Raw genomic sequence first — 18,329 nt, forward strand, 5'->3', positions numbered from 1 at the left:
AATCTCCTTTCTGAAATTTTTCTTGTTGGCATCAGGGTTAAAGCTCAATATATTCCTGTGGCTTTCCTGGGTGCTTTTACTCACAATAAAATTTTCTCTTTCAGAATTTGGTGTTCACCTGGCAGAGCTGACTGTAGATCCCCAAGGAGCACTGGCAATCCGTCAGGTAAGTCCAGACTGATTGGCCCAATTTATAAGTAATTCCTCTTTTTTCGTGGTAATGAAACTTTCGTATTGGAAAAAGAAAGAACACCAGTTTACAAAAACCTAGGATTTTGTACCCGATTTAGTACAAATACATTTAGTACTAATACATTCACACATTAGGCCATGTGTATGTATATGATTGTTATGTATGAAAACAGTCTTTCCTTGCTGTACTGCTTGGCTTATTCTCTTCGCAGCTGGCATCAGTCATTTTGAAACAATATGTGGAGACTCACTGGTGTGCCCAGTCAGAGAAATTTAGGCCTCCTGAAACTACAGAAAGGGTAAGGAGAATTATTTGATTAGTCTTCTTACAGAGATTTGAGGGGCTGTCTTAAGAGATTGAGCTGTCACCATTGTTAGAGGGCATGGGGCAATCAAAACACGAGGTGTGAAAGATCGATTGATAGCTGACATCATGGGCAACATGCTGGAAGTAAGAGAGCTCCAGTGTCAGGCTGACCTGTGATCAGATTCCTTTTACTGCCTTTTACTAGCTATGAAAATATTAGAAAAGTATTTTAACTTCTAAGCTTCAATTCCCTAAATATCTAAAATTAGAATTAAAATTTCAACTCCAAAGAGTTGTTTGAGGATTAAATGAAATAATGTTTCTACTTAGTACAACACCATGCAACCATCCTGGGCCCCTGAGAAATTTTGAAATAGAAGGTTTATATAGGGCAGCACTGTCCATTGGAACTTTCTATAGCTGTGGAAATACTCCCTATCTGTGCTTTCTGGTGTAGTGGCTACAGGCTACATATGGGTGTTGAGCACTTAAAATATGGCTGACGAAACTGAAAACTGAATTTTTTATTCTATCTCATTCTAATAATTAAATTTAAAGGACCACAAGTGGCTGCTGTAATGGACAGATAAGTTTAGGGATCACAGATGAACTCTCTGAATGAATGATTTGTCAAGTTTGTGTATTGGAGTTTTTTGAGGTTTTTTGTTTTTTGTTTTTTTGAGTTACACAGTATCTTAACACGCATTGCTTTTCCAGCGCATAATTTGGATAGGACTCTTCCAGTCATTTACAACCTGGTCTAATGGCCGGTGGCCTTTCTCCTCTGCAGGCAAAAATTGTTATCCGGGAGCTGTTGCCCAATGGGTTGAGAGAATCAATAAGTAAGGTGCGCTCCAGTGTGGCCTATGCAGTGTCTGCCATTGCCCACTGGGACTGGCCTGAAGCCTGGCCCCAGCTCTTCAACCTGCTCATGGAGATGTTGGTGAGCGGAGATTTAAATGCAGTCCATGGAGCCATGCGAGTGCTGACAGGTATCAGAAGTTTTTCCCTGGCATTGGTACTTGAATCCCAAGAACACTTAAGAGAGGCTATGTGATGGAGTGGCTCCTCCTCCCTAGTTTTTATCTCCACATCTATCCTCTCCATTGACTCGCTCCATTGACTCTTTCCAGGGAATTAAGTTGGTATAGTATTTCTACTACTATGAAACCTCAGCCACTTAAGGATAGAGTAATTGCATAGTAGTTAAGGACTCAGATTTCAGTTCATATTCAGATTTTACATTAAGCCAAGTTACTTAATCTTTTGAGCTTGAGTTTCCTTGTATATAAAATGAAGATAATGATAGTGTTTACCTGAAGGGGTCTATTGGTAGGTTTAAATAAGCTAAATCTATGTAAATTGTGTAGCATAATAACTAACATGAGGTAAACACTCTTTAAATTTTAGCCGTTATGATAATTATCATTATTATATTAATTTTCTTCTTAGTTCAACCAAGGCAAATTTCAGAACAGTGAAATAAAATTTTTATAGGAATAAAGAAGATAAAAACAGTGTAGCTGTGTAATTCTTACCTTAATTTGGTCAGCTTAGAGAACGTAGCATTTGGTATCTTTTCTTTCTGTTCTAAGAAGGTGGCAAAAATATTTACAGAAAAATACTTTTAGTTTAAGGAGATTTGGTGGATGTCTCATCTAAGCTTGATTAATCTATTAATTCCTCACAGAACAGAGAACCCAGAACCTGAATTTCCCAGTCCTCTAGGTGAAGTCACTACTGTTTTGCCTTCAAGGAATCTTTACCTGGATATTAGCCACCTTCTGTTGATCTTTTAGAAATTGTATTTCCCCTCAGTTCATACAGATTTGTGAAATGTCTGCCTGTGTCTTATCTCTTTCTCTGTGCTCTGCTAGCTTACCTGAAATGTATTCTTACCTAGTTACGAATGCCATTTCTTTTCTTTTTTTTTTTTTTTTAAGATTTTATTTATTTATTTGACAGAGAGAGATTACAAGTAGGCAGAGAGGCAGGCAGAGATAGAGAGGAGGTAGCAGGCTCCCCGCTGAGCAGAGAGCCCAATGTGGGGCTCGATCCCAGGACCCTGAGATTATGACCTGAGCTGAAGGCAGCGGCTTAACCCACTGAGCCACCCAGGCGCCCCACGAATGCCATTTCTTTCTTTTCTTTTTTTTTAAACCCTGTTTATTGAACTTGGCATCTGGTCCCAGTTTTACTTATCTATGTTCTCTTGATGGTAGATAACATCAGTTCTCTGTCCAAAAGCAAATTCCCCATCTCCTTTTGTTTTCAACCTCCTCTTCCCTTGTCCTGGCTGCCTTTTTGAACTACCTGCTTTATTACTATTATCTTTTTTTTTTTTTTAAGATTTTATTTATTTATTTGACAGATAGAGATCACAAGTAGGCAGAGAAGCAGGTAGAGGGAAAGGAGGAAGCAGGCTCCCTGCTGAGCAGAGAGCCCGATGCGGGGCTCCATCCCAGGACCCTGGGATCATGACCTGAGCCAAAGGCAGAGGCTTTAACCCACTGAGCCACCCAGGCGCCCCTATTCCTATTATCTTTGATGGGTGCTTGGGATATAGAGCAGACTTACAAAACAGCAAATGTTCCTTGTTCAGATTTTCACTTTCCTGCTTATTACATCCCTTGCATGACTCATTATTCAGGTAATTTCATATACCCCTCTCTGTGGAATCAGCCATCCAAGATTCTTTATTTACAACTTGATGGTACCAGAAGATCAGTTAACAGATACGTTTTCTACCAAGGAAAAGAAGCATGTTCCCCACAAGTCTTCCAACACAAAGTTTGGCTTTTTTAAAAACCTGAAGGAGAAAGGCAGTTTACATTCATCATACTTGGAACACTGTAGAACCATCATTGTGCTTGACTAAGGAAATCACTGTTAAGTGAGATCACTTTTCTGTCAGCCACAGGGAGAGAACTCTGGGGGAAGTGGGTACTGTTTTATATTAGAGTCAGCAGACACAGGGTGGATAGCTGCCAGCCTCCATTCCCAGATAGCTGCTTCCCATGCTTTCAGATGAGGATAGACGGTGCTCTCACAACAGCAACTCAGGCGTGCTTGAAGATGGCAGGACGTGGTGTATGGATGGGAGCCCAGTAGGAGAATGGGACTGATTGTCTTTGGGGTTTTTTTAAGATACTATATCCTTTTTTAAGCCTTTAGTAAGCCTTCCGTTAAGCTTATCTGTTTGTAAGTGAGAACTAACTAACACCAATGGTGTGAAGGAGATGCAAACATAGCAGCTGAGGACTGAAATATTTGACCACAGGTATAGCTTTTTTTAGTTTCAAGAAGTTTGGAGATTGAGATATTTCCAGTGCCCCACGCCTTTTCTGACTTGCTGAGTGACCTCAGAAAACTTATTTTGGACTTGAGCTTATAAAGTGTTAATAAATCGGGACTACTAGGAATGAATATAGGAGAGCAAAAAAATGTGGTTAAGCACTTAATTAGTAGAATTCTTCATTAGTAGAATTAAGCTAAACTATTTTTTATAAAACTTATTTTCATTAATATGCTCTTCATCACATTTGTTTGGACTAATTTCTTTGGCTTTCTGAATGAAATATTAAACACTCATTTTATTCAGAGTTCAGAATTTATTCTTCAGGAGGAACCTAATCTAGTAAAGAAGACTCAGTCTTGAATATATGATCTTCCTTTGACTTCTGGTGATTGATGCTGCCCAAAATTTTGGGGGTACATTAATCTTGAAAGTGCTGACATGGATTTCTTGTAGATCCTCCTTAAAAATGTCCCAGGTGATGAGCTCCATTTCTGTAGTGATCATGTGGAATTGCCAGGAAAAGCAGTAGATAAAGTGAGCAGACACGAACTCAAGGGCTTGTCTTCAACAGATTAGTAACGTGAACCCCAGGGTCCTTCATGCTGTCTTAGTGCTTGTGTGGAAAGTGAAAAGAAAAGACACGACCCCTGTTTCCTTCACTTTCTTCAAGTCTCTTTCATGAATAGGTTCCTTTTTGCCACATTCATATGGTAATCCCTTCTGCTCTAGTGAGCAGTAGCCTCTGATTTCTAGGTCAATAAATGTCATTCACGCTGAGAAGAGTAACATAAACAGAGTGGACTAAGAGCCTAGTAAGCCTGCATATATTTCATTATGTGCATCAGAACAACTCACCAAGGGAGAGTATTGCAAATGGAACCAAAGGTAACACACCTCAAGGTGCACCTGGATGTTGACGATCTGGCATGAATTGGATTAATACAGGATTTCCCTAAGGTGACCTTGTAAGGACTTTGACACAGCTCTTACAGATTTTCTTGCAGTGTGTTTGTTTCTTTCTTTCAATATTTATGTAAAGTGTTTTTCCTCACTCTTATGTATTTTTCTTTATCTTTGGGCTCTTCTCTTCCCCCTTCTAACAAATAATAGTTATTTGCACCTTTTCCTTCTCCAGGATAAGACCACCAGGCCAATGTCTTTACCTGTATGCTCTCTGCTTAGGAACTGCCACTTAGAAGCAGTTCAAAAATTTTCCCACTTATATCTTCATAAAGCACTGTTTGTTTTGTTTTTTTTACAGTACTTTTTTTTCCTTTGTAGAATTCACTCGAGAAGTAACAGACACACAGATGCCACTTGTTGCTCCAGTCATTCTTCCAGAGATGTATAAGATCTTCACGATGGCCGAGGTATGAAATCTCAGCTCCAAGATCACAGCGAATAAGAGCTGCTCAGGTTCTGGTCAGCCTCCACATCACATGTGGGAAACTGTTGTGTTTGCTGCCTCTCCCCGAACTTGAAGACCAGAACTGACAGAGGTCTGAATCTGGATTAACCTTAGATCTTTCACTTAAATTGTGAGGGCCAGGGCGCCTGGGTGGCTCAGTGGGTTAAGCCGCTGCCTTCGGCTCAGGTCGTGATCTCAGGGTCCTGGGATCGAGTCCTGCATCAGGCTTTCTGCTCAGCAGGGAGCCTGCTTCCTCCTCTCTCTCTCTCTCTACCTGCCTCTCTGCCTACTTGTGATCTCTCTCTGTCAAATAAATAAATAAAATCTTAAAAAAAAAATTGTGAGGGTCAGCCTTTGATGAGAGAATGAAATAGCATCTGCATTGTTTCCTCACATATTTCCTGCCCCATATGCAATATAAGTAAACTCTGAGTACCTAATGGGTAATGTTTTAACCTCCTACTCTCTCTGCCAGTAGCCAAGAGTCTGTCTTTTGAAAGAAATTCATTGACTGTATTGAGATTTCAAGTAGCACCCATTCTAATATATTTTTAATCAAATAGCCCACAGAAGCCTACATATAAGGCTAATCCCACTGAGTTCTAACATTCTGCTGGCTTTTATTCTCTGGATTAGAGAAGTCTGTCCTGGGTATGAGTAGATGATGTTACCCTTCTCTAGGGAATCCAGTCCCATGTCAGCACTGAGAAGTCATAGTTTTTCTTCTAGTTACAGATAAGCAGACACAGACACATCTGTCTCATGGCTACGCTGTGACTTTTCACAGGTGTATGGTATTCGAACCCGTTCCCGAGCTGTGGAGATTTTTACCACTTGTGCCCACATGATCTGTAACATGGAGGAACTGGAAAAGGTAAGGAGGCCTTTGGGTCAGTAACAGACTTCATGCTTAAAAATCTCTATGCCTTCCATCAGAGGCATAGCAGTGACTAACTTCATTTTAGTAGAACCACAGTGCACCCTGATTTAATGAGTTATAGATGCATTTAGCATTTTGATTACATTTTTCATTTGTATATAGTTTAGTTTCCTTTTGTGTGAGCCTTATATCTTAACCATATCCTGCATCTTTTCATATGAGCCATCTCTCAGAACTTCACCACTCCCTTACGGCCCTCTCACATGAGACAGAGCTAGCTGAAAAACGCCAACCCTGTCATTCAGAAGCAGTTTTGAAAAGTTAGTCTTGGGGTGCCTGGGTGGCTCACTCGTTAAGCACCTGCCTTTGGCTCAGATCATGATCTCAAGGTCCTGGGATCAAGCCCCGCATCAGGCTCCCTGCTCAGTGGGAAGCGTGCTTCTCCCTCACCCACTCCCCCTGCTTGTGTTCCCTCTCTCACTATGTCTCTGTCAAATAAATAAATAAAATCTTAAAAAAAAAAAAAAGTTAGTCTTACATATAATGGCTTTTAAGGAGGCCATGGTGAGGAACTGCAGGTGTTGGAGATGGAAACCTGAAATCTTGGGTAACACCTCCAGTGACTTAATGGCTGCACTCTTCTGATTGGAATCCGAGCTGGAAGAAATATTGAGATGCCTCAGATCTGTGTTTCGGAGTTTGATATGTGTATTGAAACCATTGATTAATGGTATATCCAGTACTGACTTTGGTTTCTGTTGTCAGGGTGCAGCCAAAGTACTGATCTTTCCTGTGGTGCAGCAGTTCACAGAGGCCTTTGTTCAGGCCCTCCAGATACCAGATGGCCCCACATCCGACAGTGGGTTTAAGATGGAAGTCCTAAAGGTAAACATTTACTACCATTGAGATAGTTGGAATTTCAGAAGGTGGTCTGAAATCCTTGGTTTTTCCTCCTATATCACCTGTAACTCTTAGATCTTTTTCTTTGTAATTTCTCAGGCAGTGACAGCCCTGGTGAAAAACTTCCCAAAGCACATGGTGTCCTCCATGCAGCAGATTCTGCCTATTGTTTGGAACACCCTAACTGAGAGTGCAGCTTTATATCCTTTTCAGAAAGCTTCAGGGACCTGCTACCACCCATAATCGGGAATCTAGCATTAGGTCTTGCATTCATGTGGTTCCATTTTTTTTAAATGAGTTTTTTAAAGTATCTACTCTTAGGGTTGGAATGTTATGCATTCCCTTGTAGAATACATGTAAAGCAGACTCCAAATTCTGTTTCTTTACTCTTCATCATACTTATGTGAGGACAGAAGTAAATTACACAGAGGAAGTTGAAGATCCTGTGGATTCTGATGGTATGTAGTTTATCTGATCTTGACAGATATGCCACATAGGAAAGGAAAAAGACAAAGAAAAACAGTAACGTAGAGGCTTCGCTCTCTTAAGTGAGTTTTCTAATTGAGTTTCCTTTTAGTGTATTAGATGTGGGAAAATGGGACACTGAAAATCTTTAATCTGTTCCTCAGGCATTTGCATAAATCTCATAAAATAGAATTTCTGAGTTGGAAGACCCACCTCAAAGGCCATCTCATCCAGCCTACTTCTTTCTGGCAGATGATGATACTTTCATTTCTGTTTTAATATTTTTAGTTTTTCAAATAAAAAATAGACTTGCTGGAAAATATATTTAGTGTTTCTGATTCTTGAAAAACCAAAGAATATTTAATATTCTCAAAGTTCCTTTCTTTGACTCCTTAGCTCCCCCTCTTCTGTTCCCTTGGGAATAATAATCAGCAAGTACTTGAAATACTCATTAATTTACAAAGATAATGTAGTTCATTTCTAGCAGATGTGCTTTCCTTTTGCCTTCTTGTCATTAAAATCTTCTCTTGTGTATTTCCTGTAGGTGAAGTCCTGGGCTTTGAAAATCTCGTCTTTAGCATTTTTGAGTTTGTCCATGCTCTCCTAGAAAATAGCAAATTCAAAAGCACTGTTAAGAAAGCCTTGCCTGAGTTGATTTACTATATAATCCTGTATATGCAGATCACTGAGGAGCAGGTAAATGATATTTGGGGAACAGTTACCAGCTTGTTTTGGGAAAGTGCAACTTGAATGTGAAATCTAGGTCAAGGGAACAATTTTTATTTCTAAAAATTGACCCTAGAAGAGTAACTTCATGTGAAGTTCTGGGGAAGCTTTGATATCTTTTTATTGCCATAATTTCTGGGTGTTGTGGTTTTATTAACTCTGCTATCAGGTAGTTAGACTCTGAGAATACTTTCACCTCCATAGTACCACTAGCCAAAGACTCTGGTCTCTGGAAGAACTTAGTCCTTTTCTGTAAATACTGACACATAGAGATCATTAGCTTGGTTGGTGGATCATTAGACCAGAATAGAGCATTTTAAAAAAGATAAGATAATGTTTCCTCTCTTATATAAACAGTACAAGAATCAACATAATTTCCACACTAAATATTCCATAAGACCTAATATATTTAGAAAGTAGATCTGTCAGAAATAACAGCTGATGAAAGGTAGCAGAGAACTAGTAATCAGCCACATTCTAAAATAGTGTCTACTAGAGAGGAATAACTTTTGCTGCTTACCTTGATAAAGGATTACCTTGATAAAGGATTTGCTTGTCTACATCCAAAAGAAAAGACTTTGAGGCTAGAGTTCCGTTCAAGATAAAAACAAAAGGTTGAAATCTTCTGCTGTGTGTGGATGAAAAAAGAGAACATAGAAACTAGGTTGGCAGCCTCACAAAGACCTAACCGCATAATCCTTTCAGATTAAAGTATGGACAGCCAACCCCCAACAGTTTGTGGAAGATGAGGATGATGACACTTTCTCCTATACAGTTAGGATTGCAGCTCAAGACCTATTGCTGGTAAGTGGGTTCCCTTGATACTTAACCAGAAAACCCTAATCAGTCACTTGAGTGTTCCCTCTTCTTCCTAGGTATCTAACCCAAGTTGATCAGTGTTACTGAGTGACTGTATCTCAGAGTTCTTTGAGGATAACAAAAGAAAGTCTCAAAGGAAGTTTGAGACTCAGGAATTCCAAAGTCATTGCTACTGGTTTTGGTTTATAAGGAAATAATAGATGTAAAAATTATACAAAGGATAAAGTGTTCTAATGAGTAAGGGTTGTTGAATCAGGAACACTCAGTTTAGTCCACTCTTAAGCCAGAATTTGTAGCACAAACCAGATGTTGGCAAACTTTTTTAAAAAATTAGATTGCTGAGAGAACATCCAAACATCTGCTATTTTCTTTGGCCCTGACTAGAACATAGAGTTTTCTCTAGGCTTAAGTTCTGTGAAGAAGCTGCCTCTTGCTGTGTTGGGTCAGAGGTTTGTTCTCATTATTAGCGAACATTTCTTATTGTCCTTCAGTATTTCTGAGGCACCTGGGAAAGATCACATTAAGTTCCCATTTGTAGATTAGCCTTATTTTTTCTACAGTCACACTCCAAGAGAATAAATAACCTGACCCATTGTCATCCGAAGCTTAGTCTATTACAGCTCACTTACACTCTACTCAGTCTAGCCATTGGGAGCTTTACATTTTGTTAGTTTTCCAGTGCCTAGGCACTGCAGAAATATAAATATTACTCTAATTCCATTAAAGATCCTGAACTAAGAGAGGTTGTATTTTTAATACACCTCATCAGAGTTTAGAATGTATACGTGAAAGAGTTTGAACCACTGAGTTTGGAGTTAAGTTTTCAGTTTGCAATTAAAATGCGTTATTTCAGGACACCTGAGTGGCTCAGTTGGTTGAATGTCTGCCTACGGCTAAGGTCATGATCCCAGGGTGCTGGGATCAAGTTCTACATCCGCTCCTTGCTCACCCAGAGCCTGCTTCTCCCTCTGCCTGCCACTCCCCCCTGCTTTTGCACACATGCTTGCTGGCTCGCTCTCTCCCTCTCTCTGGCAACTAAATAAAATCTTTAAAAAAAAAAAAAAAAGTGGGTTTAATTTGCACAAACAGGTTTATTAGCCCCTCCCCTCTCTCCCTAGGCTGTGGCCACTGATTTCCAGAATGAGAGTGCGGCAGCCCTGGCTGCTGCAGCCACTCGGCATTTACAAGAAGCTGAGCAAACCAAAAACAGCGGTACCGAACACTGGTAAGAGTGAGCAGCAGATGCTTAACTTAGGAACATATTCTGGGCATCAGATCTGAGACAATCAAATCCTTGCTTTGAATCATGTGTTTTGAAGCAGTTTTTCCCAACCTTCAATAATTGGTTACAATGCTTTTATTTTACCCTTTAATTTAAAAAGTCTTGGAGGGAAGGACTTTAACTTTGTTTTTAATTAGAGAAATCTGTTTATCTAAATGTCACTGTTTTCAGCTCTAGATTTAGGTAGGAAGGACAGAAAATGGGCCTTTTGGGTCAGATTGTGCTGAAATGCCCTTTCAGGTTTTTCCTTCCCTCAGGTGTTTATCATTTTGGCAGTGTAGTTTGTTTTACCAGACTGTGGTATCGCTTTCTCAGGTGGAAGATACACGAGGCATGTATGCTTGCCCTTGGCTCAGTGAAGTCCATCATCACGGACAGTGTGAAGAATGGCAGGATCCATTTTGACATGCATGGGTTCCTGACCAGTGTCATCCTTGCAGACCTCAACCTTTCAGGTATGTTTCAGCACAATGCCAGGATTCTCGAAGATACTTAAACCTGTCATCATCTCGGTTACGTTGTTCACTTAGATAGGTAAACCAGGTATTCATGTGTCCTTTGGGTAAGAAGTCTTTCTACACACTAGAGCTTGAACTCATCTGAACCGCTAAAACAGCCTAGAGACCTTGGCTCAGCTTTACCAACTAAGAAATAATTGCCACATTCATAATTTTTCCACTCTGTTCACATTTCCTTCCAAGTCACTGCTTATATTTATGGCTGGTTTTAGCATTTGAATAGGATGCAAATTTGGTTACTGTACCTTGAGAACTTTGGCTTGAGTTTTGTCATTATTAAGTCCAAAATACCTTCAGGCGGTTTGTGTCAGGCTCATTCTTCCTGTTTGTTTCCTGTCATTTTTCTCAAACTTTATTCCTGGCCAATATCCAAATAATTAAAATGTTCCATTCTCAAGTCCATGTTAATTACTTGTCTTAAAAAAAAAAAAAGTTGGCTCTACTATATTAGACTTGGAGTTCTCCAGCAATGCAGAACAGTAGCTAAGAATTACCATTTCTCTATTTAACATCTTCGGCTATGTTGCTTCTGCCCATGCTATGCCTTATTCTCTTCCTTAGACCCATCCACCCCCACCCTCATTACAAAAGGCCATCTTTGCTTTCTCCAAGTACATAAATCATAGGACATTTGGCATTATTTGCTCCATTCCCAATCCATTCACATGCCTCTCACTCATAGACTAGCCCTTTGAATAGCCGAAGCCATTTGAAAACATTCTGCTCTGGGGCACCTGGGTGGCTCAGTGGGTTAAGCCTCTGCCTTCAGCTCAGGTCATGATCTTGGGGTCCTGGGATTGAGCCCCGCATCAGGCTCTCTGCTAGGCAGGGAGCCTGCTTCCCCCTCTCTCTCTGCCTTCCTCTCTGCCTACTTGTGATCTCTCTCTCTGTCAAGTAAATAAATAAAATCTGACTTTAAAGAGGTAATCTGTTATAGACTATCTCATAATGTCACTTCCATTCTCTGACTCACAAAATTAAAATGGTTGAACATCCAGAGCTCAGGCCCATTGGGAATATCCTTTTTCACTCTGCACTTATGCTGGTGAATGTTTTCTTTCTCATACTAGACTGCAAGGTTTCTGAAGGTAGAAATCATGATGCTTGTATTCCACAGTGCCTTGCATGTAATAGGCATTTCATAATTATGTGTTGAATGAAAGTGTTGAAATTTCTTAAGCCCATCAATATATTTTTTGTAGAATTTACCCTAGTAAAGAACCTTCAAAAATTCATGGAGACTTAAGAATATTTATAATTGAGACTGGGGCAAAGTTTAATATATAGCATTTATTATCCTGCCAATAGCTCGAAGCTTTTCTGCATCAGCCATTCTCAAACTTTCTGGTGTCAGGCCCCTTTACACTTAAAAATTACTAGTGATTGAAAGAGTTTTTCTGTGAATTTTATGTGTCAATATTTAGCATATTGGAAATTGAAACTGAGAAGTTTTGGGGCACCTGGGTGGCTCAGATGGTTAAGTATCTTTTGATTTTGGCTCAGGTCATGATCTCCGGTCATGAAACTAAGCCCCAAATCGGGCTCTGCACTGGGTGTGGAGTCTGCTTAAGATTCTCTCCCTCTCCCTCTGCCTCCCCCACTCTAAAATGAGTAAATAAATAAATCTGAGAAGTTTGTAAAATATAGGAAATGCTAACATACATTTCATTAGCTGTCAGAGCCATGGTGCACACATCAGATCACCTCTGCAAAACTCCATTGTATACTTAAGAAAGAATGAGAATGAAAGAGATGGATCATAACTTGGTATCACTATGAAAGTTTCAACTTTGGGACTCCCAGGAGTCTCTGGGCCATACTTTGAGTACTTCTGTATGATGGAAATTTGTATGTGATTATCTGACTGGCAAAGGTTGTTATGTTCTGTTCAATAATTCTCAACAACTACATGTTTACGAGTGACTAAGGTAGGCCCCGTGATAAGCTTATTAAGTACAGACTCTGTCTTCAAGCAGCTTATAGTAGGGGGAGGGTAGACATCGTCACACTGGTCGCTGAATAACCAACAAAATATGTAAGAATATATAAGAAAGCTAAAGACTAGCACAGAGATAGTTAGGATTACTTCAGCCTAAGAGATCAGTTGTATGATGCAAGTAGAGGTGAATGTGTTGGCTTATATACAAGGCACAGAAATGGCAAGGTAAGATGCGAGTTGCTGGGACGTGTATGTGCTTGAGTTCAGAGTCCATAAAAGGAAATCATCGATAATGCTAAAGCTACTGATCATAGGGGGTCTTGACTATAATGCTTAGCTAAAATGGTCTTTACTTGGTAGACTATGAATTTATTGACAGGTACTAAGTAAAACAGTGATAGCTATAATTTATATTGGCTTCAGTAGTGATCCAGGAATAGGAAAAACTGGCAATGGAGACATTTAGAGGACTAACTAGTGGTGCCGGTAAAGGATAATGAGAGGTAGGGATGGGAATGAAGGAGGTAAGTCTTTTTAGCCTAAGAATATTCAAAGATCTGCTTTGCAACAAATAGTGAAAAGCAAAACTGGGAAAATGCATTCTGTACCATAGGTCGAACATTTGCTTTTATCTGATAAGATCATCCTTTTTCCTTATTTGAGTTGTGTATATTGTGTAGTATCCAGTTACTGTAACAAGTTGAGGATGGAGGTGGAAAAGGAGGAAGGGCAAATAACGGAGATTTCATTGTCCAACCCCTAATTGCTCTCTCTTCCTCCCAGTGTCTCCTTTTCTCTTGGGCCGGGCACTTTGGGCTGCCAGTCGGTTCACTGTTGCTATGTCCCCTGAATTGATCCAGCAGTTTCTACAGGCAACAGTTAGTGGTCTTCATGAGACACAACCCCCATCAGTTCGAATTTCTGCCGTGAGAGCCATCTGGGGGTGAGTACACCACCTTAGGGTGATAAGAGAAAATTCCTCAGAGTAGAAGTCCCAAACAGCATTTGGCCAGTGGATTATGTTGCTTGGAAATTTCTGATGAAAATCTCCTACCAAATGGCAAATGAATCATATCAAAAAAACATATCAAAAACATGGCTTCTACGCATGGGTTTGGATTTATGCCAGGCTCGTCCCCCCTGGGCCTCTCATAGTGCCCCATGCCAGAGCAAACTGTGGCCCTGAACCATTGCCTGGCCTCTGTGCCGTAGGCTGCAGGCACTGAAGTGGGTCACACAGTGAAAAGAGAAAACAGGAAAAAAAAGAACTTGGCTTCTTTGAGTCCCAGTAGCTCTTGTTCCCTTTCGTTCCTCATTCCTTGAAAGTTCACTCCAGCTCTGGAAACATCTAGATCAACTCCCTTTCTTAGAAAGGTGAAGACTTGAGAGATAAATAACTTGCATAGGATGGTACAGTGAAGAATTACAGAAACACTGGCACCTGGGTGTCTCTGTTAAGTGTCTGCCTTCGGCTCGGGTCATAGACCCAGGGTCCTGGTATCGAGCCCCACGTCAGGCTCCCTGCTCAGCTAGAAGCCTGCTTCTCCCTCTCCCCCTGTTCCCTCTCTTGCTGTGTCTCTCTCTGTCAAATAAATAAATAAAAACTTGGGGGGAAAAAAAGAAAGAAAAGGAATTATAGAAGCAGGATTAGAGCCTCAGGTCATTTTGTTGATTGATTTCTCTGTTTTAGAGACTAAATTTGGGATAACAAGGCTTAGAAACACTGCTTGTTTTTTCCCAGTTTTATCTCCCCTTTTCACAGCTAATATAATACTAGTGACTCAACTAGTCATTTATTTATATTCCTACCAAGATCAGAGGGAGTATTGTTGTTTTAAGAAATATTTTAATGTCCAAACTTAAGAGTCTCAGTTGAATCCTAAAAACTACCTAAAATCCTAAAAATATAAAATTCATCTTCTACCTACTGGTACTCTCGTCTTACCTTTTGAAACAGAGATGCAGATGCTGGGATTATTATGTATGTCTTTAGAAAGCATTAAGGAGAAATAATGTATGCAGGATGGCTGAATAAGATGCCCCTCACTTGTCTCCCTCCCTCAACAATAACTTGGCATCTATTGATGGACAACAGTGCCTTTGTGGGAGCTTTGAGATCCAGAGAGGAGTCTGAAACCCCACTGCTGTCCAAGAACAAGGAGAGCCATTTTGAGAAGTCAGGCTCACACCCAGTGGCTGATGTATCAACCCTAGTCCTGGCTATAGCCCCAGACACAGCTCCATGTCCTTAAGGGTTGGCTCCAGCCCCATTTGGCTTGGATTCTATCACCAGCATCACACATCAAGTACCTGGGAGGATCTTACCTAGCAGTGTGTTGGAGATTAGAAATACAGACCTCAGTCCCAGCTGCAAACCCTGAAGTAGTCCATGAACTGGCTTTACCCAGTCTCAGCTGTGGTCCAGGGACCCCTGGAAAACACAGATTTAGACAATCACATAAGGATGAGAGAGCGTTTGCGGCAGTCCAGGAGTCCAGCAGAGAGATTCCAGCACAGCCCTGGAGCCAAAGCAGCCCAAGACTAGACACTTTTAAAGACTGCGAGAAGCAACCATTACTTCAAATGTGAAGACAACAGTGCAAGAAAGACTTCAAGGAACATGAAGAATCAAGGAAACGTGACACCAAAAAAGGTGTAATTTTTGAAATGAAAAAATGTAATTTTTGAAATGAAAAAGTAATTTTCCAGTAACTGACCCCAAACACAGAGACGTGTGATATACCTGATAAAGAATCCAAAATAGCTGTTTTAAGGAGCTCAGCTATAAGAAAACACAAAAAACCAGTGAAATCAAAAAAACAATATATAAAAAAAATGAGAAGTTCAACAGAGAAATAGAAATCATGAAAAAGAACCAAGCGGAAATCCTAGAGATGAATACAATGAATGAAATTTTAAAAAGCAACAGAGACCATCGAAAGCAGAACAACTCAAGAGGAAGAAAAAAACCTGTGAACTAGAGGGGCGCCTGCGTCGCTCAGTGGGTTAAAGCGTCTGCTTTCGGCTCAGGTCATGATCCCAGGGTCCTGGGATCGAGCCCCGCATTGGGCTGTCTGCTCTGCGGAGAGCCTGCTTCCTCCTCTCTCTCTCTCTCTCTCTCTTTGCCCGCCTCTCTGCCTACTTGTGATCTCTGTCTGTCAAGTAAATAAATAAAATCTTTAAAAAAAAAAAAAAACCCTGTGAACTAGAAGACAGGACCTTTGAAATTTTCCACTCAAGGAGGGCAAAGAATAAGGAATGAAAAGGAATGAAGAAAACCTGTGTGAACTTGAGGATACCAGTAGGAGAAACCATCTGTGATTTATTGGAGCTCCGGAAGGAGAAAAGAGGGAGAAGGGAGCAGAAAGCTTCGTTAAAAGAAAATGTCTGAGAACATCCCAAATCTAAAGAGAGATTATACATCCCAAGTTCATGAAGCTAAAATTTCAATTCAAAGTGATCTTCTCCAACATCCATTATAATAAAACTACCATTAGTTTAAAAAAAAAAAAACAAAAACCCTGTCTAAAATCAGATGGTTTTTAAAGCAGCAAGAGAAAAATATTTCTCTCATTTTTATGAGCTGACTTTGCAGCAGAAACCTTGCAGGGCAGGAGGAAGTGCTGAAACAACTGTCAACCAAGAGTATGCGGCAAAGATGTCCTTCAAGAATGAAGGCAAGACAAAGTCTCTCCAGCAAAGCTGAGGTAATTCTTCACCACTAGACCTACCTTACAAGAGGTGCTGAAAGGGATTCTTCAAACTGAACTGAAATTAATATGAAATATACAACACAGGTAAAGATAAGTGTGTAATAAAAGTCAGAATACTCTAATACTGTTATCTGGCAGTGTGTTAACCACTTAACGCTAAAGGTTAAGGGACAAAAGTATTGAAAATAATTAGCTAAATAATTTGTTAATGAATATACAATACAAAAAGTTAAATTGTGACATCAAAAACATAAGAGAGTGAATAAAGAGTAGAGCTTTTGTATAAAGTTATCAGTGTGAAATAAGCTGTTACATCTGTAAATGTTTTATGTAGGCCTCCTAGTAACCACAGAGCAAAAATCTGTAATAGACAACAGAATCAAAGCATTCCACTATGGGAAATCATAAATACAAAAAGAGAGCAAGAAAGGAAAAAAGGAACAAGGGAACTACAGAAGAGCCAGAAAACAGTAAGGTGGCATTAATAAGTCCTTACTGATCAAAAAAAAATTTTTGTTAATTTCTTTAAAATTTTTTGGGAGGGGGAGGTAGGCTCCATGCCTAGTGTGGAGCCAGCCCAGTGCACTGCTTGAACTCATGACCCTGAGATCAAAACCTAAGCAGAGATAAAGAGTCATAGGCTTAACTGACTAAACCATCCAGGTGCCTCTCAAAAATTACTTGTAAGTGGATTTAACTCTCTAATCAAGGGACACCTAGGTGGCTCAGTTGGTTAAGCATCTGCTTTCAGCTCAGGTCATGATCTCAGGGTCCTGGGATCGAGCCTGGCATCAGCATCGGGCTCCCTGCTCAGTAGGGAGTCTGCTTCTCTTTCTCCTTCTGCCCCCCCTTATGCTCTCTCTCTCAAATAAATAAATAAAATCTTTATTAAAAAAATAAATCTCTAATCAAAAGTCAAGAGTAGCCAAATGGATTTTTTAAAAACGACCCAACTTATGTGCTGCCTTTAGGAGCCTCACTTCAGGACACATGCTCAAATTGAGTGATGGAAGAGCTATTCCATGCAAGTAGAAACCAGAACAGAATAAGGGTAGTTATGTTTTTATCATATAAAATAGACTTTCGCTCAGAAGCTGTACAAGAGATAGAAAGAAAGTCATTGTTTAATGATAAAGGGGTCAATTCAACAAAAAGATACAGCATTTGTAAATATATATACATTTGACATTGAAACACCTAAGTATATTAAGCAAATACTGACATCTGAAGGGAAAAATAGACAATAATACAGTAATACTAGGGGACTTTAATAACCCACTTTCAACAATGGATAGGTTATCCAAACAGAAATCAGTAAGAATATACTGAACTTGAATTATACTTTTGACTAAATGGACCTAATACACATAAAAGAACGTCTTTTCCAACAGCACAAGTATAGACTTCAAGCATGCACAGAACATCCTCCAGGAAAGGTCATGTGTTAGGTCACAAAACAAGTCCTAGCAAACTTAAGATTGAAATCATACCAACTATCTTTTCCAAACACAGTGAAATAACACTAGAAATTAATTACAGGAGGAGAACTAGAAAATACACAAATATGTTAAAATTAACAAACTCCTAAATAATCAATGGAAAAAGAAATCAAAAGAAAAACAGAAAAGATATCGTGAAATAAGAATGGAAACGTAACATACCAAGACTTAAGGGATGCAGCAAAACCAGTTTTATTTTATTTTTTTAATTTTTAATTTTTATTTTTTTCTCACCACCCCCGCTCAGCAAAACCAGTTTTAGGAGAGAAGTTTATATGTAGAGATAAGTCTCTACATTAAGAAAAGAAAAAAAAATATCTCAAACAACTTAACTTTACATCTCAGGAACTAGAAAAAGAACAATAAATTAAGCCCAAAGTTAA

The 18,329-nt window shown here is 39.6% G+C and overlaps 1 protein-coding gene and 1 non-coding gene across 3 annotated transcripts in view; both read left to right on the forward strand.

The window, feature by feature from the left end:
* The window catches only part of IPO9 (importin 9), a 56,213-nt gene that overhangs the window by 21,174 nt on the left and 16,710 nt on the right, over positions 1 to 18,329 (forward strand). For both annotated transcript variants that reach the window (XM_059413090.1, XM_059413091.1), the window contains exons 2-14: positions 105 to 166; positions 405 to 491; positions 1,290 to 1,491; positions 5,079 to 5,167; positions 5,993 to 6,079; positions 6,851 to 6,970; positions 7,085 to 7,185; positions 7,385 to 7,443; positions 7,995 to 8,146; positions 8,882 to 8,980; positions 10,114 to 10,220; positions 10,593 to 10,732; positions 13,518 to 13,677. In XM_059413090.1, coding sequence (XP_059269073.1) covers positions 105 to 166; positions 405 to 491; positions 1,290 to 1,491; positions 5,079 to 5,167; positions 5,993 to 6,079; positions 6,851 to 6,970; positions 7,085 to 7,185; positions 7,385 to 7,443; positions 7,995 to 8,146; positions 8,882 to 8,980; positions 10,114 to 10,220; positions 10,593 to 10,732; positions 13,518 to 13,677 — 1,465 coding nt within the window. The remainder of the gene's footprint in view (positions 1 to 104; positions 167 to 404; positions 492 to 1,289; positions 1,492 to 5,078; positions 5,168 to 5,992; positions 6,080 to 6,850; positions 6,971 to 7,084; positions 7,186 to 7,384; positions 7,444 to 7,994; positions 8,147 to 8,881; positions 8,981 to 10,113; positions 10,221 to 10,592; positions 10,733 to 13,517; positions 13,678 to 18,329) is intronic.
* Positions 13,841 to 13,976, forward strand: LOC132026347 (small nucleolar RNA SNORA42/SNORA80 family). Its single transcript, XR_009406866.1, has one exon. It is a non-coding gene; the product is annotated as a small nucleolar RNA SNORA42/SNORA80 family (small nucleolar RNA).

The sequence above is a fragment of the Mustela nigripes genome, chromosome 10 (assembly GCF_022355385.1).
Source record: "Mustela nigripes isolate SB6536 chromosome 10, MUSNIG.SB6536, whole genome shotgun sequence".
In the NCBI taxonomy this organism is placed as follows: Eukaryota; Metazoa; Chordata; class Mammalia; order Carnivora; family Mustelidae; genus Mustela; species Mustela nigripes.